Source organism: Siphateles boraxobius, unplaced genomic scaffold (genome assembly GCF_051911475.1).
Source record: "Siphateles boraxobius isolate OS27281-9 unplaced genomic scaffold, OSU_SipBor_1 5, whole genome shotgun sequence".
NCBI classification, from domain to species: domain Eukaryota; kingdom Metazoa; phylum Chordata; class Actinopteri; order Cypriniformes; family Leuciscidae; genus Siphateles; species Siphateles boraxobius.
In genome coordinates, this window is record NW_027509141.1 from 26,155,119 (window position 1) to 26,182,918 (window position 27,800).

General features: G+C 39.3%; 1 protein-coding gene across 4 annotated transcripts; it reads left to right on the top strand.

Moving 5' to 3' along the window:
- Window positions 1-25,314, top strand: alpl (alkaline phosphatase, biomineralization associated). Of its 4 annotated transcripts, none has more exons than XM_077203620.1 (12): window positions 1-142; window positions 11,227-11,352; window positions 12,115-12,234; window positions 14,023-14,138; window positions 14,993-15,167; window positions 15,899-16,074; window positions 16,709-16,849; window positions 17,287-17,356; window positions 17,829-17,963; window positions 19,297-19,488; window positions 19,592-19,711; window positions 23,088-25,314. In XM_077203620.1, the coding sequence occupies exons 2-12, from the start codon at window positions 11,283-11,285 to the stop codon at window positions 23,351-23,353; spliced, it is 1,581 nt and encodes a 526-aa protein (XP_077059735.1). In that variant the 5' UTR covers window positions 1-142; window positions 11,227-11,282; the 3' UTR covers window positions 23,354-25,314. The 4 variants fall into 4 exon arrangements, with proteins under 4 accessions (XP_077059735.1, XP_077059736.1, XP_077059734.1 ...); XM_077203621.1 differs by having other exon boundaries at window positions 68-322; XM_077203619.1 differs by lacking the exon at window positions 1-142 and adding an exon at window positions 4,143-4,343.
- Window positions 25,315-27,800: the final 2,486 nt, after the last annotated feature.

Sequence of the window (27,800 nt, forward strand, 5' to 3'; positions counted from 1 at the left end):
TCTCTCTCTCTGTCTCTCTCTATCTCTCCTGGGCTGGCGCGTTGTGTAGCGTTATAAAAGCCCGACTAGAGAACTGTACGTGAACGTGAATCCTTGCTGAAATCGCAGAGGTGCACGGATACAGCAGCACACGAACACAGGGGTGAGTAGGATCACTTTTAGCGCTGGTTATCTGCTGAATGACTCTGTTCATACACCACCTCATGTGACTGGAGTTCTAATGACAACGCGGGGAAGAGTTGGGGAGTTGTGCTGTTATTCATTCAAACCAATCCAACAAGTTGATCACGTTGCGTGGTGAATCATCTCAGTTTGTATAACGGTGAGTCGCTCTTCCAACTTTACTGCAATTAAACAATTCGCGATTCACAATGACTCGCTCCAGCGATGTGGGAAATGTTGATGGTTTTCCTGTTCAGTCAAGCGGTATGGCATCCAATAGCTACACTGTAGGCTATATGATCTCAAAAGATGAAAGGATGCAATTGAAAAGAGATACGTTTTTCTGTGCATCACTGCACACGATACACTGGTAGGCTACATTGTAGAGTGGCAGGGATCCAGGGAAAACCCTTATAACTGTAAAGACAGATTTAATGCATCTGACAAAGCAAGCAAAGAAATATAGGTTAATGACAAATACATATCAGACATGAGATATGTTATTGTTAAACAGAAGAAAAGTACTTTTTCATGTTGGTCGCATACATCAATCAAGTAGCCTACTTTGTCCTTTCTTGCACAAAAATAGGCTACTTTCATTTTAAAGCAAAAACATTTGCTACAAATTTCATGTCAGGCATATGAAGATGTTTTTGAGCTTTCTCGATCTGACATGTAAACGTGCATTTAAAAAAAGTTGAAAATATGTAATAAAAAAAAACTTTAATGACCTTGATACCTTCCTGAAGGTCTGAATGGGTCCTCTCTGTTTTATGGTGTCCTTGTCACATGACAGTGTAATGGCTTCCTACATGTTGGTTAAATCACATTGACTTTGATTTGGTGGTCAGAAATGTATTCTTATATTTTAATGCTATTTTATAACACTTAGCGTAGCTAGAAAAGCGTCTCTGGGTGTGCATAAGAAAAACTGCGTGTGCCACATTTATTGTCAGATTAATGTGCAAAAAAAACTTGACCTGGCGTATCACTAACTTTACAGAATAGACTGGGCTGATGTGTAAAACTATACTCAGGCTCACCACATAAAAATAATACTAGGCCTATATAAAATATAACTCAGGGCTCAACATTAAGGCTTTTCATGTGCTTGTCGTTCGAGCAAGTAAATCGGTCATTCAGTTGTCCAAGTAAAAAAATTGCTTGTCTGAAAAAAATGAGATTTTTTTGTGTTGTAGAAATACAATTTATTCTGAAGCAATATTCTCATCAGTGTTCAGTCAGCTTTTACATATTTAAATCTGCATATTTATGATATTTTAACCTTTATAAAGAGCATTTTTCCCTAATCGGTTTAAATATTTGCTTCATCTTTCATTTTAAATTCTTAAATTTGATCAATAAATTCAATTGAAATAATAAGAAACTATATGGCTGTTACCAATCAAATTAATTAATTTACACTGAAATATTACAACTGCATTCAATAATTTTATGAGATTGTTTTAAATATTTTTTGAATATACAAAAAGAATGATAGCCTACTTTTAAACACAAAACTAATCCACCAGTAGGGGCGGCAGGTGACCATCTTAATGAGTGAGTTATTGAGTCATCTATTCAAATGATTCGTTCAAATGGCTGAATTGTTCAGGAATGAACATAGACAGTAAAAGAAATGGACACAGCGACCCCCTTGATTTCAATGGAGAAAAAACGGTGCGTACTGCGAAGGCTCAAACTGAGCTTGACGACGTAGATGTGACGTGTCACCTAATCACCTAATTCCTCAAAAACGTTGTTGAAATATTTTGTCCCGTTGCTTTTATGGACTTTCTATGTATGGGCTTCTCCCTTGACTTTATGCCTCTATGTCCCCCTGATTGACTCATAGACAGTAAAAGATTGCCTGCGAGCTTCTCCTCCTGTCTATATGTTAATTTCTCTACTGTGCGACTGAGAGTCGCGTGGTAATGACCCAATCGTTAGCCTATTTTTACAAAATGGCCTTTTGGGGCCATAAAGAAACAAATTAATGGAGCCTTTTATACATTGTCGTGTTTCTTTAGAAATAAATAATGGACAAATGAAGTCTTTGGACGCCTCAGATGTAAAGTTATTCACTGTAAAAGTGACGCCAAAATGAATGGGAGTCAATAGAATGCTAACAGCAGGTGATGGCCTGCTACAATGGCGGCCGATATTTTTTAACGATAATAATTAAAACATTTAAATACATTTTAAATGTACAAATATTGTAAGTAAACAACAATAGTCCAAGTTTTGAAAAAACATTTTTATTAAGACTAAAAAAATAATTCTGCATCTATTTTTTAGGTGTGCCAGCTGCCACTGTGAGTGGAACCGGCACACCCTTGCGCACCCGTGGCTACGCCTATGACTTCATCACCTCAATCAATCAATCAATCACAGAATCAGTATTAAAGGATTATGCGATATAAGTTGACCTATTAAAAATGTATTAATTAAAGAGGTGTATTTAAGTAATTGTCTATATGAATTGCATTTTAATCTATTTATGAATAATGTAATAGTAAGTGCATGTTGGTCAAAGTCTAAAGAAAAAACAACACACTGTTAGAGGTTACATAAGGAGAGATGCATATGCCTTTGAACATTACTCTTAATTTTTCACGTACACCAAGTATATTACACTTTATGTATATTGGATTGGAAATGGTTCATTAATGTATTCATTTATGCAATTTTAGGGCACGAATTCACTTTTCTGTACAGTTTTACTCTACTAAACCACAGATTTTTTTTCCTGGCTGATCTGAACGAATGGAATTTCTATTGTAATTTGGAAACAATCCCAACTGGATAAAATATAAACAAAAGGCATCTAAGAATCAAATAAGATCATGTTTGATGAAAACCCTGAAAAATAGGAATTTCTGTTCAAGTAGGATCTTATTTGTATTTTTCAAAGATTTCGACAAGGATTCCTGTTCGATCTCATTATGATTGGTTCCGAATTATGATCAAAAAATCCTTTGGCATTCCTTAAGAAAGTTTGGACGAGGGATCAAACTGTTGAGACAGGTCTATGACATTCTGTCAGACTATGAATTCCAGCCGTGTGCCTCACTTTTGTCTTTCTCTGTATTCTCATATTTGTGATTGTTGGCTACTAGAAAAGGTTACCTTGTCTATATCAGAGCATAACAGAATTGGAAGAAAATTAGAAACAGCATAAAGACAAAACAATGCGATGCAGGGACAGGAATAAAAGGTTTTGTTTTACTACTTCCTAAGTGCTTCCCAGATGTAATATGAGTTTGTGAGCTTTTTATTGATCATGTGCCCAACTGATTTGTATGCACTGATACTAATGTAGTTGTAGATGTAACAATAGCACGATTAGAAAGCCCAGTGCATCCTCAGTTTATATAAACTTGAGAACATTTAAAATGTCTGATCTTCCTTAAAAGGGTTTGTTGTTCAGAGAGAGTCATCAGCATAATTAGATTAATTTTGTTTTGTTTTGTCGTGTTTACCAAGATGTACAGCCTAATAAAATTATTACGTCAGTGTTTGATGTTCTGTGATCGAATGGCCTCTAGGATGTTAAGAGTTAAATGTAAATCATGTTACATGATGTGATCTAATGTTCCTGTTTATTAGAGCGATTGAGTTGCAGTTATGCCTCCAGGGGTTTACTGGCATTAACAAAACATGACAGGTTCTGATAAAACAAAATAACTGATTTGTTGTGGGAAAATAGAATGCCACTCTAGGGTAGACATGAAATTGCATGTCCTACAGAAAGCATTGACTTTGATAGGTCTGAATATATTATTCACTAATGTTCCTTTCAAAATAATGTAAAGTCAGAAAAGATGAAGGCATGAAGGGAGATTGTCTCCATCAGTAATAACACTAATCTAATCCTCCTGAGCACATACTTGCAGCTCTAATTTGAGGTTGTAGTTCAGGCAAGTGTACCGGAAGGATAGGTGGTTTTCTGTTTCTGTTTTGGATGTGATTTCTTCTTCCAAGAGAAGGACATCTCTACATTCAGATGACATGAATCGAGAAGGAGTTTCTGTTTTGTTGACATCTTTGTTCTCCGGTTTGGTGTTCCTTTGTGTTTTGGCACTGCTTTGTTTCTTCACCTGCAGACTAGCTTCAAGAGTACTGCCAGCTGGAGCCCCACTGCGTTTCTGACAGAGCTTCTGAATGAGCCTCAAGTCATGGTAAAAATCTCTGTAACAGAACTAGAACTAGGACAGGAACACAGAATGACTTGCATTAGTGGTTGGTTGTTGGCCTCCTCTTGATTTTTAGGGTAGTGAACTGTTTTATAATCAAATACCAAAGGGTTTGGACCAATATTGTTCCCTTACATCTTAACCCACCCTTAAACGTAACCATACCTTGAAACCTTGGGTTGCAACAGATCGCACTTGATCCGTGATCCCTACGGACCAGACCCCGCGGTTTGGCATGCATGTGATTTGCGGAATAATTGCCAAGTTTAACCGTATTAGAGTGAAAGTTTATCATTTGCTGTCACAGTGTTGGGTTTGTGTTCCCCTGATGTCCACTAGATGTCCTCCTTTCCCACGGTGTCCTTCACTTATGAACTACATTTCCCACGATCCTTTGTCTCATCATTGCACTCAGCTGTTTCTTATCACTGATCATTGCACTCAGCCAATTCCCCATTATCATTGTCGATTCCCTGTGTATATAACCCTGTCTGTTTCAGTATGTGTCACGGAGTCCTTGTATTATGTCCCCACACTTCCGTTATTTGTATCAGACTGGTTCTCGTTTGTATTTTATGTTTTGGATTGCCTTATTGGACTTTTGACCCCTGCCTGGATGACTAAGAGTTTGGATTGCCCTTTTATATTAAATTACTGCTTTTGGATTTTCTGCCTCCAGTGTGTGTTCCGTGACAGAAGGACTCCGTCACACAAGATCCAGCGGTATGTTTCTCAATATCTCTTCCCCAGCCACCGAGCGGGAGAGAATGGAGTTTTTTAAGGGGACCCGATTAGTTAAGTTTCGTGGAACCCGTGGAGGTCGCAGTGGAGGAGGTGGTCGAGAGCCTGTTCACGTCCCGTCTGCCCAGTCAGAGACTGTTCACGTCCCGTCTACCCAGTCAGAGACTGTTCACGTCCCGTCTGCCCAGTCAGAGAATCTTCACGTTCCGTCTGCCCAGCGAGAGACTGTTCACGTTCCGTCTGCCCAGCGAGAGACTGTTCACGTCACGTCTGCCCAGCGAGAGACTGTTCACGTCACGTCTGCCCAGCGAGAGACTGTTCACGTCACGTCTGCCCAGCGAGAGACTGTTCACGTCACGTCTGCCCAGCGAGAGACTGTTCACGTCACGTCTGCCCAGCGAGAGACTGTTCACGTCACGTCTGCCCAGCGAGAGTCTGTTCACGTCACGTCTGCCCAGCGAGAGACTGTTCACGTCACGTCTGCCCAGCGAGAGACTGTTCACGTCACGTCTGCCCAGCGAGAGACTGTTCACGTTCCGTCCGCCTTCCTGGGCCGGGACTATCTGGAGCGTCTGGCTCGGATCCTGGACATGCCCGTGTCTGCTGTTCCAGAGCCGGAACCAGTGTCTGCTGTTCCAGAGCCGGAGCCGGAGGCAGAGCCAATGGCCGTTCCAGAGCCGGAGGCAGAGCCAGTGCCCATTCCAGAGCCGGAGGCAGAGCCATTGCCGGTTCCAGAGCCGGAGGCAGAGCCATTGCCGGTTCCAGAGCCGGAGGCAGAGCCAATGCCTGTTCCAGAGCCGGAGGCAGAGCCAGTATCCGTTCCAGCGCCGGAGGCAGAGCCAGTGCCATCTGCCTTCTTGGATCTGGACTATCTGGAGCGTCTGGTTCGGATCCTGGACATGCCCATGTCTGCTGTTCCAGAGCCGGAGCTAGTGTCTGCTGTTCCAGAGCTGGAGGCAGAGCCATTGCCCGTTCCAGAGCCGGAGGCTGAGCCAATGCCTGTTCCAGAGCCGGAGGCTGAGCCAATGCCTGTTCCAGAGCCTGTGTCTGTTCCAGAGCCAGTGTCTGTTCCAGAGCCTGTGTCTGTTCCAGAGCCAGTGTCTGTTCCAGAGCCATTGCCCGTTCCAGATCCGGAGGCAGAGCCAATGCTTGTTCCAGAGCCTATGCCTGTTCCAGAGCCGGAGGCAGAGCCAATGCCTGTTCCAGAGCCTATGCCTGTTCCAGAGCCGGAGACTGAGCCAATGCCTGTTCCAGAGCCGAAGGCTGAGCCAATGCCTGTTCCAGAGCCGGAGGCTGAGCCAATGCCTGTTCCAGAGCCGGAGGCTGAGCCAATGCCTGTTCCAGAGCCTGTGTCTGTTCCAGAGCCTGTGTCTGTTCCAGAGCCCGTGTCTGTTCCAGAGCCCGTGTCTGTTCCAGAGCCAGTGTCTGTTCCAGAGCCAGTGTCTGTTCCAGAGCCAGTGCCTGTTCCAGAGCCAGTGCCTGTTCCAGAGCCAGTGCCTGTTCCAGAGCCAGTGCCTGTTCCAGAGCCAGTGCCTGTTCCAGAGCCAGTGCCTGTTCCAGAGCCAGTGCCTGTTCCAGAGCCAGTGCCTGTTCCAGAGCCAGTGCCTGTTCCAGAGCCAGTGCCTGTTCCAGAGCCAGTGCCTGTTCCAGAGCCAGTGCCTGTTCCAGAGCCAGTGTTTGTTTCTGTGTGTGTGTCTGTTTTTGTGACTATTACAGTTCTTGTGGCTGTTCCTGAGCCGGTGTCTGCTGTTCCTGAGCCGGTGTCGGCTGTTCCTGAGCCGGTGTCTGCTGTTCCTGAGCCGGTGTCTGCTGTTCCTGAGCCGGTGTCTGCTGTTCCTGAGCCGGTGTCTGCTGTTCCTGAGCCGGTGTCTGCTGTTCCTGAGCCGGTGTCTGCTGTTCCTGAGCCGGTGTCTGCTGTTCCTGAGCCGGTGTCTGCTGTTCCTGAGCCGGTGTCTGCTGTTCCTGAGCCGGTGTCTGCTGTTCCTGAGCCGGTGTCTGCTGTTCCTGAGCCGGTGTCTGCTGTTCCTGAGCCGGTGTCTGCTGTTCCTGAGCCGGTGTCTGCTGTTCCTGAGCCGGTGTCTGCTGTTCCTGAGCCGGTGTCTGCTGTTCCTGAGCCGGTGTCTGCTGTTCCTGAGCCGGTGTCTGCTGTTCCTGAGCCGGTGTCTGCTGTTCCTGAGCCGGTGTCTGCTGTTCCTGAGCCGGTGTCTGCTGTTCCTGAGCCGGTGTCTGCTGTTCCTGAGCCGGTGTCTGCTGTTCCTGAGCCGGTGTCTGCTGTTCCTGAGCCGGTGTCTGCTGTTCCTGAGCCGGTGTCTGCTGTTCCTGAGCCGGTGTCTGCTGTTCCTGAGCCGGTGTCTGCTGTTCCTGAGCCGGTGTCTGCTGTTCCTGAGCCGGTGTCTGCTGTTCCTGAGCCGGTGTCTGCTGTTCCTGAGCCGGTGTCTGCTGTTCCTGAGCCGGTGTCTGCTGTTCCTGAGCCGGTGTCTGCTCCGCCCTGGCCGCCCGAGGGGTCTTCGCCGCCCTGGCCGCCCGAGGGGTCTTCGCCGCCCTGGCCGCCCGAGGGGTCTTCGCCGCCCTGGCCGCCCGAGGGGTCTTCGCCGCCCTGGCCGCCCGAGGGGTCTTCGCCGCCCTGGCCGCCCGAGGGGTCTTCGCCGCCCTGGCCGCCCGAGGGGTCTTCGCCGCCCTGGCCGCCCGAGGGGTCTTCGCCGCCCTGGCCGCCCGAGGGGTCTTCGCCGCCCTGGCCGCCCGAGGGGTCTTCGCCGCCCTGGCCGCCCGAGGGGTCTTCGCCGCCCTGGCCGCCCGAGGGGTCTTCGCCGCCCTGGCCGCCCGAGGGGTCTTCGCCGCCCTGGCCGCCCGAGGGGTCTTCGCCGCCCTGGCCGCCCGAGGGGTCTTCGCCGCCCTGGCCGCCCGAGGGGTCTTCGCCGCCCTGGCCGCCCGAGGGGTCTTCGCCGCCCTGGCCGCCCGAGGGGTCTTCGCCGCCCTGGCCGCCCGAGGGGTCTTCGCCGCCCTGGCCGCCCGAGGGGTCTTCGCCGCCCTGGCCGCCCGAGGGGTCTTCGCCGCCCTGGCCGCCCGAGGGGTCTTCGCCGCCCTGGCCGCCCGAGGGGTCTTCGCCGCCCTGGCCGCCCGAGGGGTCTTCGCCGCCCTGGCCGCCCGAGGGGTCTTCGCCGCCCTGGCCGCCCGAGGGGTCTTCGCCGCCCTGGCCGCCCGAGGGGTCTTCGCCGCCCTGGCCGCCCGAGGGGTCTTCGCCGCCCTGGCCGCCCGAGGGGTCTTCGCCGCCCTGGCCGCCCGAGGGGTCTTTGCCGCCCTGGCCGCCCGAGAGGTCTTCTTCGCCCTGGCCGCCCGATGGACTTTACGTCTCGCCCTGGCCGCCCGATGGACTTTGCGTCTCGCCCTGGCCTCCCGATGAACTGTGCGTTTCGCCCTGGCATCCCGATAGACTTTGTGTTTACCCCTGGATGCCCGATAGATTTTTTGTTTTGCCCCGGTCCCCGGTTAAACCCTCACTCCTTGTTCCTGTCTCCCTTCATGGACCTGGCCCACCTTCCCTCCCCCTGATCCTCCACCGTTCCACCTCCCTCCTGAACCTCTTGTATTATATTGTGTTGTGTTTTCTGTGTTTCTTGTTGTTGTCATGGAGCGTCTGGTAGCCGCTCCGTAGAGGGGGGGTTATGTCACAGTGTTGGGTTTGTGTTCCCCTGATGTCCACTAGATGTCCTCCTTTCCCACGGTGTCCTTCACTTATGAACTACATTTCCCACGATCCTTTGTCTCATCATTGCACTCAGCTGTTTCTTATCACTGATCATTGCACTCAGCCAATTCCCCATTATCATTGTCGATTCCCTGTGTATATAACCCTGTCTGTTTCAGTATGTGTCACGGAGTCCTTGTATTATGTCCCCACACTTCCGTTATTTGTATCAGACTGGTTCTCGTTTGTATTTTATGTTTTGGATTGCCTTATTGGACTTTTGACCCCTGCCTGGATGACTAAGAGTTTGGATTGCCCTTTTATATTAAATTACTGCTTTTGGATTTTCTGCCTCCAGTGTGTGTTCCGTGACATTTGCACGTTTTTTTTTCTTGACAATTTACACATTTAAGTGATTTTAAACCATTCAAGCGCAAGGAGAGGCAAAAGAAAACTTGATCGCTCGTTGTAATCTCTGTGCACAGCCGCACACACCCGAAGCGTGCATAAACTGAGGCTCATCACCAAATTTATTCCTCTTTCGCTTCTCCTTGTGCTTCAACAGACACATACACAAAAAGTTATGTTAAAAAACCCACATCTGCAGGTATTCTCGTCAACACAGTAATTTTTATGTCATAAGTGAACCTAAACATTTGAGAAAGAAATCAGATGTGTATCATTATTCATTCACTAGGGCTTAAAGTGACAACAGCCTATTAATATCTGCTGCTTAGTCATTATTGTTAATCAAACAACAAAACACATATTTAACAAAGATTAATCTATATTTAATTTATACAATGAACATTATTACTGAATATTCACTTGTCTTTGATAATGTTTAATTATTAAAAACAAGATTTGTGCTGTTGTATCGATTTACTTAAAATGGGCTTTACGTAATAAATGAAAAGCAAAGTTACATTACCCCCTCCCACAATTTTTTTTTGCTGATCCAAAAAATTATCCGATCCCTGACTCAAAAACAGTAATATGATCCGAATCATTTATTGATCCTTTGCTCCACTATTGAAGCCTGTCACTAAATTGTTTTGCAATACAACACAATAAGTAGCATTGTATACTGTGGAAATATAACTTTATAAGACAGTGTAATAACAATTAATCATTTGTGTGTTTTCTATTCTAACCAAGTTCTCACCTCTTTGAGGGAATCAAGTGTGCACTTATTGAGGGAATTAAATCAATAAGTGATATTGATTTAATCTTAGTTCTTGAAACCAGATCGGGCTCAAAACCTTCGATAATGTTGTGAAACCCGTTGAAACTGTTGTTTAAATTCTTTGAGATAGGTCTGATGAAGTTTCACAGCCAGGGATCATTTTCTGTTCTGATCTAAAGATGTCACCTATAAATATTTTTAGCTCATTGCCAGGGGTAAGTTTCTATAATGTTTTAGATGCTTTTGTTTTAGTGGTCACTTCTAAGGCTGTGTGTAAAGTCCACACCTTTAAGGACTTCCCACCAGATGCCTATAAAATACAGCTCCTTTAGTTAGACTTGATGACTGCAGCTACCAACAACTCGTGTTCTCAATAAAGAATCCTTCTGAAGATACAAGTCTTCTCCTGGCACTCACGTCTGATTTTCCTACAATACCTAACAATTTTGATGTAAGTACTAGTTAATGACACCTAATATAAAGTGTCACCAAAACGGTAATGTAAACCCTATAGCTGTGCATTTCAATGCTTTACGTGGCTTTTTTCCAGTTTTACAAATGTAAACAAGCTCCAGCATGGGCAATGTATAGATTGATTGAATGTATGGCTTTGATGTTGATTGATGTTTTCTGCGCAATGACTAAAGACCTCATTTAAAAGGATGTGAAGTAAGCTGAGGAATTGTGTGTTCGTAATAGAAATCGTGCGGTCCTGTGCCTTAGAACCGAGGTGTCCAGTTAATCAGCTTTGTCATGGCTATTAAAGCACTGTGTGCAATGGCACTCAATCCCATTAAAGTGACCTTGACTAAAGATTAGAAGACAGAGAGGTTTAATACTAATGCAGGTGTGAACTTTTACTCAAATTAATGTTCAAATATGGCACTAAATGATTGTTTGTATCAGTTTTTGTGACATACATCCCAAGTTGAAACATCTGTCCTCTTATTTCAGTTGTTTTCGCACATGAATATAATATTATAATGGAAAAAACAAGTCTTGGGATGGTAAATAGTGGTTTTCTGTGCTTAAAGATGAAGTGTGTCATTTCTGGCAACAATAATGATTGTTTTCAAATCAAGGAGGTCTCTATAATAGCTGGAGAAAGGAAGCTCAATATTATTATTGCCGCTCTAACAAATACACGGACACAGCTCAAATCAGAATATGAACGGCATACTTGTAGTTATCTCTGAAATATAAATTTGGAATAGAAGAAATATTTTAGCATTGACTAAAACTTTTTCTCACTGCAGATTTTAGAGTCTTCTGAGATCCTTGGAACGTGAGTTATTCTGCAAACAGTTACAAAATGAAGGTCGCTGCACTCCTTATCCTCGGTTGCCTGGTTTGGGAAGGTTTGGCAAAGCCTCAGTTTCCAGGTCAGTTAAGATACTTTTTGTTTATTGGCCTTTTGCCTGTATTAGATAGAATAATTGCATACTTTTATACTTTTTCTCTGCAGTGATAAGCATTTTGTCTCTTTAATCTTCTGTGCTTTTCCTGGATATTTAACTTCCAGGAAAGTGTACCTCCAACCAAAATCAAATACAGCTGAACCAGCTAGTCAAGATCTTCTAGAAGACTTCAGGATAATTACAAACATTTGTGTTGGAGCAGGTTTAGAATGAAAATCTAGCTCTTTTGGAACAGGAATGAGCCCTGCCTTAAAGTTTGCTTGTAATGTCTTTGATTCATAGAGTGCCATAGTGTCAGATGCATGCTTTATATTATCAGCGTAACACCATCTCAGGCCAGGTTTATTAAACTGAAGGTTTAATAGTGTTCTTTTTAACCTTGCTCCAAGTATGGGCATAGAATAAAACTAATTTCAAATGTATGTTAGCTTCTACAAGAAGATTGGACCCTTGGGTCAGATGGTCCCAGATATGTTCATTTACGTGATTGTGGGTTTAAGAAGCTTATGTGGTTTAAGATATGCATAAAATAGAAATTTAGTTGTTGTTCTTGTCCAGCATTTGTTCTATAATCAGCTCAGTTTAGTTTAGAGAGAGATAGCACACTCATCATCCCTAAATGGGGACTTCCGTCTAAGGCCATTGTCATTATCTTGTTTTGCATCTTTGCTGGTTTTGTGTTATCATTTGTGGGCAAATGTTAACATGTTTTCTTACGGCTTGTAGAACAAGAGAAGGATCCTGATTTCTGGAAGGGCTGGGCTCAGCGCTCACTAAAAACTGCTTTGACACTCCAAGAGCTCAACAAGAACGTTGCCAAGAACGTCATCCTTTTTCTTGGTGATGGTAAGTCACGCCATCCATGGATCCATATGGATCTTTACCATGAGATATTTGTCTGGTTATAGTATGGACCGTAAGTTGAAATAAATTTTCATTTCTGTTCTTTCAAACAATATCAATCCACTTTGCTTTTGATTTTTTTTAACCAAGCCTTGAAAACTGTTTGTGCAATACTAGGTCTAACAAAAACAGTTAAATATTTTTAAAAGCACCGTTACGGTGTATGAACCTGCTTCAAAATTAAGCATTAACACGGGCAGCGATGGATATCAAGTTAATGAGAAATAAGCAAATTAACCATAGTCAACATCAGGTTGACATCAGGTTTCTTCTGGACAAATTTGAAAGGGCAATGCGTATCAAGGTGAGCTTGGCAGCAAAAGGATGGAGGGAAGAGGCAGTTTGATTTATTCTGGTTGAAAAATGAAGATTATCTCAGTAACAATAGTAATCATATTTATTGAAATAATTTAGCCTATTGTACACCACGTCCCTGTGAAAGAAAGCAATGCTGGTATAAAACACCTGAGTTTACAAAACCTAAAAAATATATCTTATGAACCCTCAGTTCAACCACTGTCATGTAGGTTTATTTCAGTGCTCACTGTCCACCACAACAATAAACACATGCTACAAAAAGGATGATTCCACATACATGATTTTCTAGAAGCGACTGGTGAAATAGAGATACAAGAAGATTTCGATCAGTTGAACTGTTGGTTCATGCATTAAGATTATTAAAATGACAATGTGTCTTATGATTTTCTTGGAGGTCAGTCAAGACTTCTGAATTTTCATATAGGTTTTGTAATTCTGTAGATGATATAAATCATTTGGAGTCATGATCATTTGATGTTAAGTTCATTCAAGGATTGACTTAAAATGGTAACTGATTTTTATGATACATCAAAAGGATCGGCACACTGTGTGCATTTCATTCACTAAAAAAGAACATTAAAAGAGCCATTTGTTCATGAATAGGTATACACTGGTAGGATTGTTATGTGCCCGCAAGGACAACTCAATAAAAAAGTTTATTGCCATTATTTTGCAGTACACAGTCTTTTCATCTCATCACATTCAATTCAGACTGCAAACACGGATAAAATATGACTTAATTTGCCGGTTGACTGTGAAAATGCTGGCAAGATTTAATCGAGTCAATATAGTCGAAAATGAAGATACTGTTTTAATTGGATATTGATTACTTGCTTTTCAAGTTATAGTTTTATTGAAGATTGGAATATATTTTACATAAGATGTCAAGGTGAATTAATAAGTGTTTGCATAAACATTTAGAGTACTCAAATTTAATTGCTCTTTTTTATAGTTCAGACTACTTCAGATACCCATTCAATTCATAGTTGCAACTCAAGCCACAACCCTCATTTAATGCATTAACACATTGCAGTAAATACATTTTGCGTAATATTTTATCATTTCATTTTAAGCTTTCTACGACTATTAGGTTTGAAGACAGACTCCGTGAACTCTTTTCAATGTGATTGTGCTTTTTTAACATTTCTTATACAGTTTTGTACAGTTCTGCAAGCTTGAGACTTAACTGTACTCTAATTTGGTCCTTGTGCTTTTAAGAATAGCAGGTTGTTAAATGACAAGTAGTCATTTCCTCTCACTATTCTGAATAAACTTCAAGAATTAATTTGAGAATGGCTTGTTCCTTTCTCAGGTACAGGCAGACCATGTTATTCATGATAGATGATGCTTAAAGGAAATCATATATTTTTAAAAATAGTCTGTCTTAATCATGGCAACTTTTGTTGTTGGTAGGTATGGGTGTATCTACGGTCACAGCTGCACGGATTCTAAAGGGTCAAATGAATGGACAGAGTGGTGAGGAAACACAACTGGAGATGGACAAATTCCCCTATGTTGCCCTCTCTAAGGTACATCCCTTGTGTTGTAATCCCATCATGCCATTCCTTTGTGTTCATAATCCATGCAGTCGCCCACCCCGGGCGGGCGATTCACAGAGAGCTGATTCAAATCATAGTTTGATTTAGCCACAGTTCTGGGATGATGATTCTCACATAGTTACATTTTTCACAGATGTTAACCATTATTAAAAGTGAGGATGGTGAACTATGTTCAGTTATTATCTCCTAGATTTATTCAGCTGTTTTTCTTTTTGGCTTTATGTTTATTTTTCACTTAATCGAATAAAGCCTTCTGTATTATACTTTATATGGAGTCCTTTATATGGAGATTGTTGCTACACTGACCGAACACAACGACACACGCGGACAGAAGAGCGTACGGCCCAAGCAAACTCGAAACCGCACGCTTGCAAGATAGAGCGCGAGAGAATGAGCGAATACTCATCCTCTGTGCTCGCAACAGAATATCAACACTCGTAGCATGAATGTCCGAATCTGACACAGAACCGAAACAAAACAAGACCGAAGTGCCAGGATCCGAACACCACGCTCCGCACTCAAAATAACTCACGTGGACCGAAGAGCGCATGGGAAAACAAGAAGACGATGGCAGTGTCAGAGCTCTGTCACCAACCCAAGAATAAACAGACCGAAGTGACAGAATGCCTATAGTACAATTTTTATAAATAAATAAAAAATTTCCAAATGGTTTTAGACTTTATGACTCATAGAAATCACCATGGTGGATGTCTATAATCATGCTAAATGCATAATAATGCTAAATAAACAATTATAGAACTACACTAAGTGTTCTTGTGAAATAATCCCTTCAGCTATTAAAATTGTGCATGTTTTTTCCCTAGACATATAACACCGATGCTCAGGTTCCAGACAGTGCAGGCACTGCCACGGCATATCTGTGTGGGGTCAAAGCCAACGAGGGTACGGTTGGAGTGAGCGCAGCATCTGTAAGATCCCAGTGCAACACCACTCAGGGGAACGAGGTCACCTCCATTCTTAAATGGGCCAAAGACTCAGGTGAGATGCTCTGTTGAATCCTCTCATACAGCAGCTATAATGCCTCTGTCCCGACTTCTATTGTAAATAGAATATAGATGGGATATTTGTTTCTGCTCTCATTTTTTGCTAGCAATCCATTAGCTTATTTTTGCATGAGAGAAACAAAGGTGACACTAGCACAATAAAAAACAGGTTGAGCAGATTAAGGATTTCAGAAAGTGGAAAAACACGTCCTTATCTGAAGTAATAGGAATAAATGAGAAGAGTGACAGTTTGACTGATGAGCGCAGCACGCAGACGGCTTTCTCATATTTTATTGTCATGTTGAAAATAAAAACAAATGAAGCGTTTTATAAGACGGAAGTCCTCCGCTGAAGGTAGAGGTGAATGTAGCAGAGTGGAATTTGCACAACATGACCAGAATAAACATTTTAAAATCCAGCTGAGAGGTTTAAAAGGTGGACGGTCTAATCATTGTCAAACTGATAACCTGACCTGAAGTGAATACAGGGGAAAATGCTCTCTCACTTGAGTGCTTGTGTTCAGAGAATGCATTAAAATAGTGTGCCATACAACTTCTTGACCAGTACAACATTTCTAAGCTGATGCAATGCAGTAAGTTTTTTGCAAGTCATTTAATTAGTAGATAGACGAGGAAAAAACAAATGATCAACTAGAATATAGATATAGTGATGTACATGTCTCTACAGGAACAATAAACAGTTGCACCTATCTGTATTTGTCCCCAGGCAAATCAGTGGGAATCGTCACAACAACACGAGTGAACCATGCCACTCCGAGTGCCTCGTATGCCCACTGTGTAGATCGGGACTGGTATTCAGACGGGGACATGCCAGCTGAAGCACTGCAGAGTGGATGCAAAGACATTGCCAGACAACTCTTTGAAAATATCCCTGACATTAATGTGAGTTTTCTCATGATTTCCCCCCAGTTTTATAAAGTGGTTTTATATAGTGTTGTGTTTTGTCATTGGTTTCTGTTAATTTTGTGTTTCTTTGCCTAGTTTTATTCCACCACGGTGTATGTTAATATATTATTGTTAATATATTAGGATACAGTGAAGTCTGAAATGTTGAGACCACTTGTCGTTTTGCATTTTTTCTTAATAATAATAATAACAATAAATATTTAAACAAATAATGTATTAAAAACGAATAATAATAAAATAACTTAAAATATTAATTTATTATTATTATTATCATTAAGCATGTATTATACAATTTAATAATAATAAATATTTAAAATAAAATCACACAAAAAATGATTATTGTTATTATTAATAATAATAAAATAATAATATGGTAAAATTATTTATAGATAATATTTTTCTTTTAAAAATGTATTCTTATTCTTATTATTATCATTGATTTTGATAGTGCACATTTTAATAGTGCAGAATCTTAAATATTTCTACTGTATTTAACATCATAATGTTTTTACATTTCCAACATCCTAAACTGTTTTGGTTTAAATTGGATTGTCTTTTAGACCGCAGTGTGTACAATAAATGTGTGATGTTTTTCATTTTGGATGTGCAGGTAATTATGGGGGGTGGGCGGAAATATATGTACCCCAAAAACACACCAGATGTGGAATACCCAGAAGACAAGAAACACAACGGTACACGCAAAGATGGCAGGAACCTTGTGGGGGAGTGGATTGACAGAGTGAAGGATAAGGTGAAAGATGAAACAAGGGAAAAACGGCACTTCATTCCATCTTTTCATTTACAATGTCATGTTCAATTCATTGCAGAAAACAAGAACATAAAAACGATTCTCTGCATGATGTCTCTGCTGACAAGTCTTTTTTTTATTTTCTCTCTGTGTTTGCCTGACTCTGGCAGTGTATTTGTGCTCTTTTGATGATGCCCTCTTTATTGACTTCCCTGAATCTGATCTGAAGCTCTTGAGGCCTCTAAAGCAGGCTTTACAGCTCTGCTCTTAATAAAAAATAAAGACAATTTGTATTTGCTGTGATACTGGATTATAGAGATTTGGTTGCAAGATATTGGATCAAAGCTTTGTTGTACATTCTATAAAGCATCTAAATATAACAGAGTACCGCTATTTCTCTAACATATTTGTTGTTTCTCTCTTAAACTTTGTGTAATCAGAGAGGTTACTATGTTTGGAACAAGAAGGATCTCCTTTCCATGAATCCAAATAATGTGGATTATCTGTTGGGTGAGTTTTATAAACATTCTGGTTAAGTGACCTTTTTTGAGATTTGGTGACACTTTATTTTAAGGTGATTTAGTTACACGTTACTACATGTAATTATGCATAATTTACAGTTATTACTATAGTAAATACAAGTAACTAACCATTACACTTACCATAACACTATAGTAAGTACATGTAGTTAATTAATACTATTCAGATAAGTCTGAATCTCCTTAAAATAAATGGTTACACTTGTACAGTGTTGCAGTGTAATTATATATTTAAATACTGAGTAATATGAATTAACATCATGTACTTACTATAGGGTTAGGGTTGGATTAAGGTTTTGGTGAGGGTTAGTTGCATGTAATTATCCATAGGTTTCTGCTATTTCTATGGTAAGTACATGTAACAAGGGCACTATAAAATAAAGTGTTACCAAATAAAGTGTAACCTAATGTTTTACTGAATTCCTGCTGTATTTGCGCTGCAGGTCTGTTTGAGCCAGCAGACCTGAACTATGAGCTTGAGAGAAACCAAGAAACCGACCCTTCCCTCACTGAGATGGTAGACGTGGCCATTAAGATCCTGAAAAAAAATGAACGCGGGTTCTACTTGCTGGTGGAAGGTAAAATATAGTGTACATCACTATTCATTAAACCGCCGATGTGCAACGGAAGGTCATTTTAACATCTAATTAAACTACTTGGCTTTTATTTTAGTGCTGGGGAAGCTACTTTTTTAAACGACTCAATATGCAGTTGTGCTCAAAAGTTTACATACACCTTGCAGAATCTGCAAAATAGCTGAATTTATAAAAATGAATCTGTTTAAAAGTTTACACACCCTTGATTCTTAATAATGTGTCGTTTTGTGATGGTTGTTCTTGAGTCCCTTGTTTGTCTTGAGCAGTTAAACTGCCCAATATTCTGCAGAAAAATCCTTTAGGTCCTGCAAATTCTTCAGTTTTTCAGCATCTCTTACATATTTGAACCCTTTCCAGCCATGATTGTATGATTTTGAAATCCATCTTTTCACACCGAGGACAATTGAGGGACTCAAATACAACTATTAAAAAAGGTTCAAACGTTCACTGATACTCCAGAAGGAAACGTGATGCATTAAATTGCACTTAATTTGTCTTCCGGAAAACATGTAAGCATCTTCTGTTGCTTCGGCAGGACAGTACTAAATGAAGAAAAAAAAATTAAAAAGTTTTGTCATTTTCATCCTGTCCAAAAGTTTTCGCCCCCAGTTTAATACATTGTGTTTCCTTCTGGTGAATATTCACCAGAAGGAAACACAATGTATTAAACTGGGGGCGAAAACTTTTGGACAGGATGAAAATATCCTATATAATGTATGTATAATGTATATAATATATATACATTACACACACAGTACATCGTATATTTGTGTGTGTGTGTGTGTGTTGTAATTAAATATTTAACTATATTACCAGTTTAAAATGTATTTAATAAATGCAGTATTTATGTAGCATGAAAACAGCATAGACGGTGATCAAAAAAAGATTAAAAAAGATTAAAATCCAAAGAATCCAAAAAACAAACAAGAAAAATAAAAACAGTACACAGCTACACAAATCTATGTAACTAAACTACAAACATAGTATAAACTGCAGTATTTAAATATTAATCTCATTAAACATTTGGATAGTGACACTGTTGAATAAATTAATTTGAAGAATTCATTCAAATTAATTTGATGATTGCCTCAGTTTGCTCGGAGAAATGCGATGTGACAAAAATGTAAAAATCAACCACTTATTAATTCAATTCAAATTAAATTAAAATGAATTTTAAAAGCTGCACCATAAGAGCTCAGCGTCAGGTACTGGCACAATTACAACCCTTTCATCTACTGAAGTGAAAAATATTTACAGAATGAAAGTATGTCTACATGCTCTATATGAAACCTCTGACTGGGCTGTCCAATGACAGGTGGGCGCATTGACCACGGACACCATGAGGGCAAAGCGAAGCAGGCCTTACATGAGGCCGTGGAAATGGATCGGGCCATTACTCGAGCTGGTCTCCTCACCAGCGTTTATGACACACTAACCGTCGTCACGGCTGATCACTCTCATGTCTTCAGCTTTGGAGGCTACACACCACGGGGAAACTCAATCTTCGGTAGGCAATGAAGGCTCAAGGCATGTTGGGAGCACTTTAATTACCGAGTGATTTCTTGGTGGTTTATGGCCCAGACTCAGAGCTTTCAATATCCTTTCCGCAGGTTTGGCCCCCAGTTTGAGTGATATTGACCAGAAGCCCTTCACATCCATTTTGTATGGAAATGGCCCAGGGTTCAAGTTGGTTAACGGCTCTAGAGAAAATGTCTCAACTGTGGACTACGGTAAGTAATTACATGTTTATTGCTTCCCGGTTCTGCTAGGGGACCTACTTTTGGGAGACTTGGAATGCTGGGTTCCCTTTCAGTCGGTCACATTCAACGTCACATCTCCTTTACTTTCTTCAAGGAACGAGGGTTATATGTAACATAACCGAGATTATTTACTTTTAACCCTTTCGCACATAGCCTATGATCACACCGGTGTGATCAGTCTTGGCCGGTCCCTGGAGCGTACGATCACACTGGTGGGATTAGAACGGTCAGTGCATCACGTGATCAACTGCTAAATTCAGACGTGCTTTCACGCATTGGCTGGCGCTGAGACAAACGCACTCAGTGCTGTCATATATCACAACTATTGAGTGTTTTCAACCACATAATGTTTATTTTAGGTTTCAGACACACAGAAGTACTAGCAAAACAATGATTTTGAGTTTGTAAAATACACACTGATGTCTATGGAAGCGGCATATCAGATAGATATTGTGTAAGGAGCTTTACATTTTACCCCGATTCTTCTCCCAGTTCACCGGCCAATTACTTTCAAGTGGCTGGTGGAGGAATTGACGTGTGGTAAATCCAAAGGATCTGATTCTATGAACTGTGGCGCAAACTAACATGGCGCCGCCCATCGTGCATACAGCTCAACTAATGCGATCGTTATACAACAAAACACAAAACAACAAAACACATCCACTAGCACATATTTGACAGTCGGAATATCAGTGTTTCATGCTATAGCTAATACATTTGTGAACATTTATTTTGAATAAAAAAGGAAAAAATGACATAAAAGCAGATCATCATTCATTCAGCGCTGTGTTGTGGTTGCGCTGTCACGTGAAAAGCAATGGCGCATCACCATGGAAACATTAAAGGGATAGTTCACCCAAAAATGAAAATTCTGTCAGTAATTACTCACCCTCATGTTGTTCCAACCCCTTAAGACTTTCATTCATCTTCGGAACACAAATTAAGATATTTTTGATGAAATCTGAGAGCTGGATCACTCCTCCATACTAGTCCATGGGCTTCTTCAGGGATTGAAACTTGCCGGCCCCGAAAAGTTATTAAAGACATCGTTAAAATAGTCCAAGTGACTACAGTGGCTCAACCATAAGTTTATCAAACGACGAGAATACTTTTTGTGCGCAAAACCCCCCAAAAATAATGACTTTATTACAACTATTCATTTCCTTCTCTGTGGGCCTTGAGTGAGTTCACGTAGTGTAATAGCATAGTGCGTCTGTGTTGTACGCATTTATTTTGAGTACATGGAAAGAGCCTGGTTAGAAATCAAGTGGGAATATAGTGAATTAGATTTGTGGATCTGCTGTTTCATTGCAGTAAAGGTTAAAACCTTGCATTCAGGGTTTTCTTCATGGATAGAGAGATGGAGCAGATGTAAATTCCTTAACACTACCATTTGAAAGTGTGGGTTCAGTAGAATTTCAAAAGAAATCAATACTTTTATTCAGCAAGGATGCATTAAACTGATTAAAAGTGACAGGAAAGACATTCATAATGTTACCTAAGATTTCCATAAAAAAGAAAAATATTGTATCACGGTCTCTACTAAAATATGAAGCAGCACACCTGTTCAACATTGATAATAATAAGAAATGTTCCTTGAGCAGCAAATCAGCATATTAGAATGATTTCTGCAGGATCATGTGACTCTGAATACTGGAGTAATGATGCTCAAAATTCAGCTTTGCCAATACAGGAATAAATGACAGTTAAAATGTATATTAAAATAGAAAATAGTTATTTGTTATTAAATAAATTATTATTTGAAATTGTAATAATATTTCACAATATTACTGTTTCTACTGTATGTTTGATCAAATAAATACAACCTTGACGAGCACAAGAGTCTTCATTCAAAAACATGAACAAATCTTACAACTTTAAGCTTTTGAACGGTAGTTTTAGGCTACATTATATTTGACATAATTTTATGTAATATGTTTTAATGTGAGAGATTTGTTGAATGGAACGGATCGGCAGTGTTCTCTGAAACAGTGTCAACTCTTGTGTAGCAGCGTCCTGAATGTCAAACTCAGCGGTAGTTGAATGATGATAAAGTAAATCTCTCTCAGTTCCGACCACCCATATTTCTTACTCTTTCTCTATATGTTTGACAAGCCATAGAATTATGGCTATTGTTCTGGCTTGGTCTTTCTTTTCTCTCATTTTCTTCCCATCACTCTCTCTCCCTGTTTGTCTCATTACTATTCTTCAGCATGGGTTTGACTCGTTCAATTTCGGTTTTCACTGATAAAACACAATCCAAAAACAATGAAGAAAAATTCATTGTCATCCCTACTGTTGACACTCTTCTGGGGATGTCAGATATTCCAGTACAAAGAATGGAACTGTACCAATTTTTTATATCCATAGTTCTGAGTATTGACAAGTAAACGGCAATATAGAAAACTCACTGCTCTTATTTTTTTCTGTTATTTATTACTGTTGACTTGAATTATTCGAAAAATTAAGTGATTTTTATTATTTATTTTAGTTTTTATATTGCTGGTATATTGTAATCAATTGTTATAAAAAAATACTGAGAAATGCTTTCAGGCTACATACTTCTGTTTTGAATTTTTATTTGTTGATAATCATATTAATAATAAATTGACCTTAATATTAATTGTAATTTAATTTGAATTTAACATAATTATTCATATATTTATCTTAATTACTGAGAAATAAGTTTTAATTTGTAAATATTCATATTTAAATAAAGTAGTGTTTTATTTAATATTAATTTATTATTAATTGGAATTTAGTTTTAATATAACACTTAATTTATTTCTCTGAATTATTGATAAATGCTTTCCGTCTACATGCCATTGTTTTTATTTTAATTTGTTTTATAATTACAATTATTTCTCTTAATCATTGAGAATTTCATTAAATTTGATTTGTTAATATTCACATTACTATTTAACTAAACGAAGGTGTTTTACAAATATTACAGTCTTAATATAAAAATATAATTATTCATTTATTTCTCTTAATAGTATGTAGCCTGAAAGCATTTCTCTAAAATTAAGACAAATAAATGAATAATTATAAATGAATACATTTATATTAAAACTAAATTACAATTAATAGTAAATAGTAATTGTAAACTACGAAACAATTGTAAACTATTAAACAATATGTACAGTATGTAGCCTGAAAGCAATAATTGTTTTAATTGTAATTTTTTTATATTCATATTAATATTTAACTAAATGTAAAACTGTTCTTATTAAATATTAAATGTATATTAATTGTAATTTCAATTTTAGTTAAGATTAATATGAACAAATTACAATAAAAAATGTCATTTTAATATCATGACAACTCTTCTTTCTTCTGCCCTCAGAGCAAAACAACTATCTGGCTCAGTCTGCCGTTCCCTTGCGCTCAGAGACTCATGGCGGTGAAGACGTGGCCATCTTCTCCAAAGGCCCCATGGCTCATCTTCTTCATGGAGTCCAGGAGCAGCATTACATTCCCCATGTCATGGCCTATGCCGCGTGCATCGGCCAAAACAAAGACCACTGCCGTACAAACTCCGGCTCCTCTGCTCTCAGCCACATCTCCCCTGTGCTGGCCGTTCTTCTTTCAGTTACATGGCTTCTGTGCTGACCCCTCTTCTTCAGATCATCTCTTATCCTACCGTGATTAGATCAGGAGCTGATTCTCTCAAGTTTTTATGATATGTGATTCGTTTTTAAAGCATTTATCAACTTCAGGACCAATTTTTGGGCACTTTGATGAGGGCAATTTGAAGAGAATCTGTTGCAATAATGGAAAGAAAATGTAAAACGTGGTTAATTCCTTTTACGTGCCATTCAAGTGATATCACAAAAGTAAGATTGCTGGTGTGCCGAATATCAGAACTGCCGTGATTCAGTACAGAAGTGCAAATGTAAGTGTAATATTGCTGTTCTCTAAAGAACATGATAATGAATAATTGAGATCAAATCTGGTCAGCAATAATTTCTTCAAAAGGACGCCGAAAAAAATATCACGCTTTCTGTGTCGCAAGGCAACATGCAGATTGACAGTCTGTCTGTGGAACGAATTGTTGTTTAACAAGCTCACATTACAGCATTTTACCTCTGAAAGTTTGTGAGGTCTGCTGTCACATGAGATCGGTACTTTTGTTTTCTTGAAAGAAATTAATGTTCATTCAGCAAGGATGCATTAAATTTATCAAATGTGACAAGAGAGTGACAAAAAGTGACGAAAATATTTATACTTAAGTAAAAGCTTTTTTACTGTCTATTCATCAAAGAATCCCCAAAAAAGTATCATAGTTTTGACAAAAATATGAAGCAGCACAACTGTTTTCATCATTGATAATTATAAGAAATGCTTCTTGAGAACTAAGTCAGCGTATTAGAATGATTTCTGAAGGATTCTGTGATATTTTGCCATCACAGGAAAAATTGCATTGTAAAGTATATAAAAATAGAAAACAGCTATTTTAAAGCTGAATAATATTTCACAATAATACTGTATTTTTCCGAAGCCCCTAAGTGACATAGTGGTGAAAAAAATATGGGATGGGCGAAAAAAATATATTTCAATGCTTTGGCATAGTCTCGCAAATGTTTTGTGTTCCCTTGAGAAACTTCACACTCACTCGCAAAGAACTCAAAAATTTTGTGCGCGAACCAAGTTTTGCAGAGAACGCAAAAGCATAAACATATAATTTTTTGTCCCATCTCATTTTTTTAAAACATTTAAAAATCGTACCGACCCCAAACTTTTGAACTTTTTGAAACTATAGTGTATGTCAACAGATGATGGTTTAATGAGATTTGCTCTTTTGTGACATTTATAAGATGTACAGAATAATAACAACAGAAGAGATTGACAGTTGTGTAGAGTTAGCTTGGCCTTTTTGTGTGTCTGAAAAAAAAAATACAATTAAATGATTAGAAGTATAACAAGAAGAAATGTGCTTATTAAAGAAAGATTTTGTAACATATCATCAGGTCTAATGTGAAAATGACTCAAAGGATTCTTTCATTCAGCATCATTTGAAATCAAATACCACCTACCTCACTGACATGTGATGACCTGCGTTACATTCCCCTTTGAAGAGTAGTTCAACTCCAACGAAAGTTGAGCAACTATCATTTTGAGCATCTATTACTATTGTCAAAGGACTAGACAAGCCATGTTTTTTTTTTAAAAGAATCCCTTGTATGCAAAACAAAAATGTACATTCATTGGAAATGCTTGATTCATTATATTGATTGATCTGAAACAGAACTGTATCTGTAACATGTTTGATGATCATCAGACCAAATGCGGTGTATATTTTTGAAATACTGTTTATCTTTCATGTTTTCACATTTTATTGAAATCAGAATCTGAATAGTGGTGCAATCGTTGTTTGTTTGTTTATAGCAGTCTGTGAGTCTATGAATGTTGGCAGTTCATGAATAATGACAAACATATGGATTTTAAGTAAATGAGAGTTTATATTCCTTGGCTATTCACTTAGACCCACATTAGAAAAGTCATTTAAAATATACAAAGCTCTGGAGATACAAGAAAGATTTCACAATAAAGGAAAAATGTGTTGGGAGAAACATTTTTGCATGGGTCATTTTGTTTTAGGTGGCTTTCGTTCACTGTTGTGGTTTTAGCGAAACGCTTCGAGCTCAGCCGCAGTAAATGGCCCTTCGTGAGTCCAACTAACATTGACATTAAGACATTATCTATGCTGATTGTTTAGCAAAGCTACCTACCGTCATCACATAAAAAAACAAAACAAAAACTTTTAGGAAAGATTATTTTATGACACACTGTGACCACAGTGCTCAGAAGCATTTCCATAAAAACAACAATTATGCAGGACTGCAACAAATTTGTGGTAAAGCAAGTCAGTGGAAGCAGCATGATTTAGAGATAGATTATAACTCACACACATTTTTATCCCCTTATTTCTGTCCCAGAGTGTGACAAAGCAGCCATGCTCTCTCTCCGTCAGCCTGCTGCTTTAATGAGGGAATGTGATATTTGTATTTGATGTCACCTGAGAGACTACCTCTATGGATATGAGGGGATATCATGGCCCCAAACTCATCTTCTTTTAGCTTCTTTGACCTCTGTCGGAGTCCCAGTCGAGTTGACTTTATCATCACCTACCCAATTTGCATTACATGACAATTTGCCAAAAGTTTCCCCACCCCCTTCTCCAAGGCTAGTGGTTTTTATAATGTACATCTGCCTATATCAGCCTGACATTCAAATGTCAAAGCTGCACATTTCCATAGGCTGAGAGCGCTAGTGTCCTTCTGTTGATAAGGAACAGTGGGGGATGTGGTGACTGCTGAATGTTTTGTTGCTTGACCTTGAGAAACCTCAATTAAAATTAATTTGATTGATTATTTATAATATATAATTTATTTTATATATTAAAATATGCATAGTAATGTATTATATATATATATATATATAATCTATACATATTTAATATTTATTACTAATAATAATAATATATTCAACTAAAATATTTTTATTAAAATATTAAATGCTAAACAATGCACAATATCACTAATATTTTTTGCTGTAAAATTGATTAATCGCATCTAACATAAAAATTAGTAAATATAGGCCTACTGTATAATATTATATATAGACTATAATATATATATATATATATATATATATATATATATATATATATATATATATATATATATATATATATATATACACATACATGCACACACACAAACATTTATGTAAAATGCGATTAATCATGAGTAATCGAATTGACAGCACTAATAACTAAATATTATTATGTTGACATTTCTATTTCTAATAATTATCTAATAATTTTTATAGGAGGTTTTTTTTTTTTTTTTAACCATGTTATAATACACATCAAATAGAGTTTAAAACTATATTTTCTTGCAATATACATCGAATGAACATTGATATAAAAACTATGGCAAACAGTGGTAAACATGCTCAATTAAGCTCTAGGTTAAATATTGAACGGTTTGTAGCTTGTTTGGGACCAAATGTGGATTTGTACTTATATACTATTTATATTAACTTGTACAGTGTTACAGTGTAATTATACATTTCAGTACTGAGTAATAATAATTAACTGCATGTACTTACTATAGGGTTAGGATCATAAACGTTAGGATGAAGGTTTGGTTTAGGGTTAATTGGGATGAAGGTTTGGTTTAGGGTTAATTGCATGTAATTATGCATAATTTATAGTTATTACTACAGTAACATGTGTATCAGTGATACTGTAAAATAAAGTGTAACCTATTTTTTAATAAATTTTTCATTGTTTGATTGACCAATGCTTGACAAATGCAATCAACATTTGCATAGACGAATGCAAAGTAAATTTTTATGCTAGGTTCATTTTATGATAAATAAAAAATGATCCTATCTAAAATATTATTGAAACATATTGGATTTTGCTTCTAATGCTTTTAAAAAAAAACACTGCTGAATACCATATTCACATGACCCTGAGGAGAATTTGATCGTATCTTCAAAGCCTCTTATGGAGCGGCTGTGATTGACATAGTGAATCCATCAGAGGAAGTCTTTATCTGGGAGAGCCGGGCATAAGGGCACTGTCTCGCTAGCACGTGGCACCATTGCGAATTTATCTGCCTCTCGCTTTCTCTCCAAACTAACCTCTTCCCCAGAAAGGATCCCGTGTGACAGACTGTGTCCTCTGCAGAGCTGATCTCATGATCTGTCTTTTTGAGAGGCCTGGCGTGCGTAACTGGGCTGAATAATTTCGGGGGAAGGGGCTTGGGATGGACTCTTGCTCTCTCAGATCAAATCCAGAGAACAGGGCCAAGTTGTCAGCCACTGGCTGGCCTCATAAAAGGAGTGCTGAGGCTGCAACAAGACAGTAATGCTCCCTTTTGCAAAACACATATCCTTCTGTAACCCCTATTGCTCTCTCCCTGACCTCTTACACAAGCCTTCAGAACGTAGAAGCAGTCAAAAAGTGACAATGTATCTCGGACAATGCATCTACTATTTCAGATCAAACAACATATTTGATTAAATGTGGGCTTTATTGTGGCTT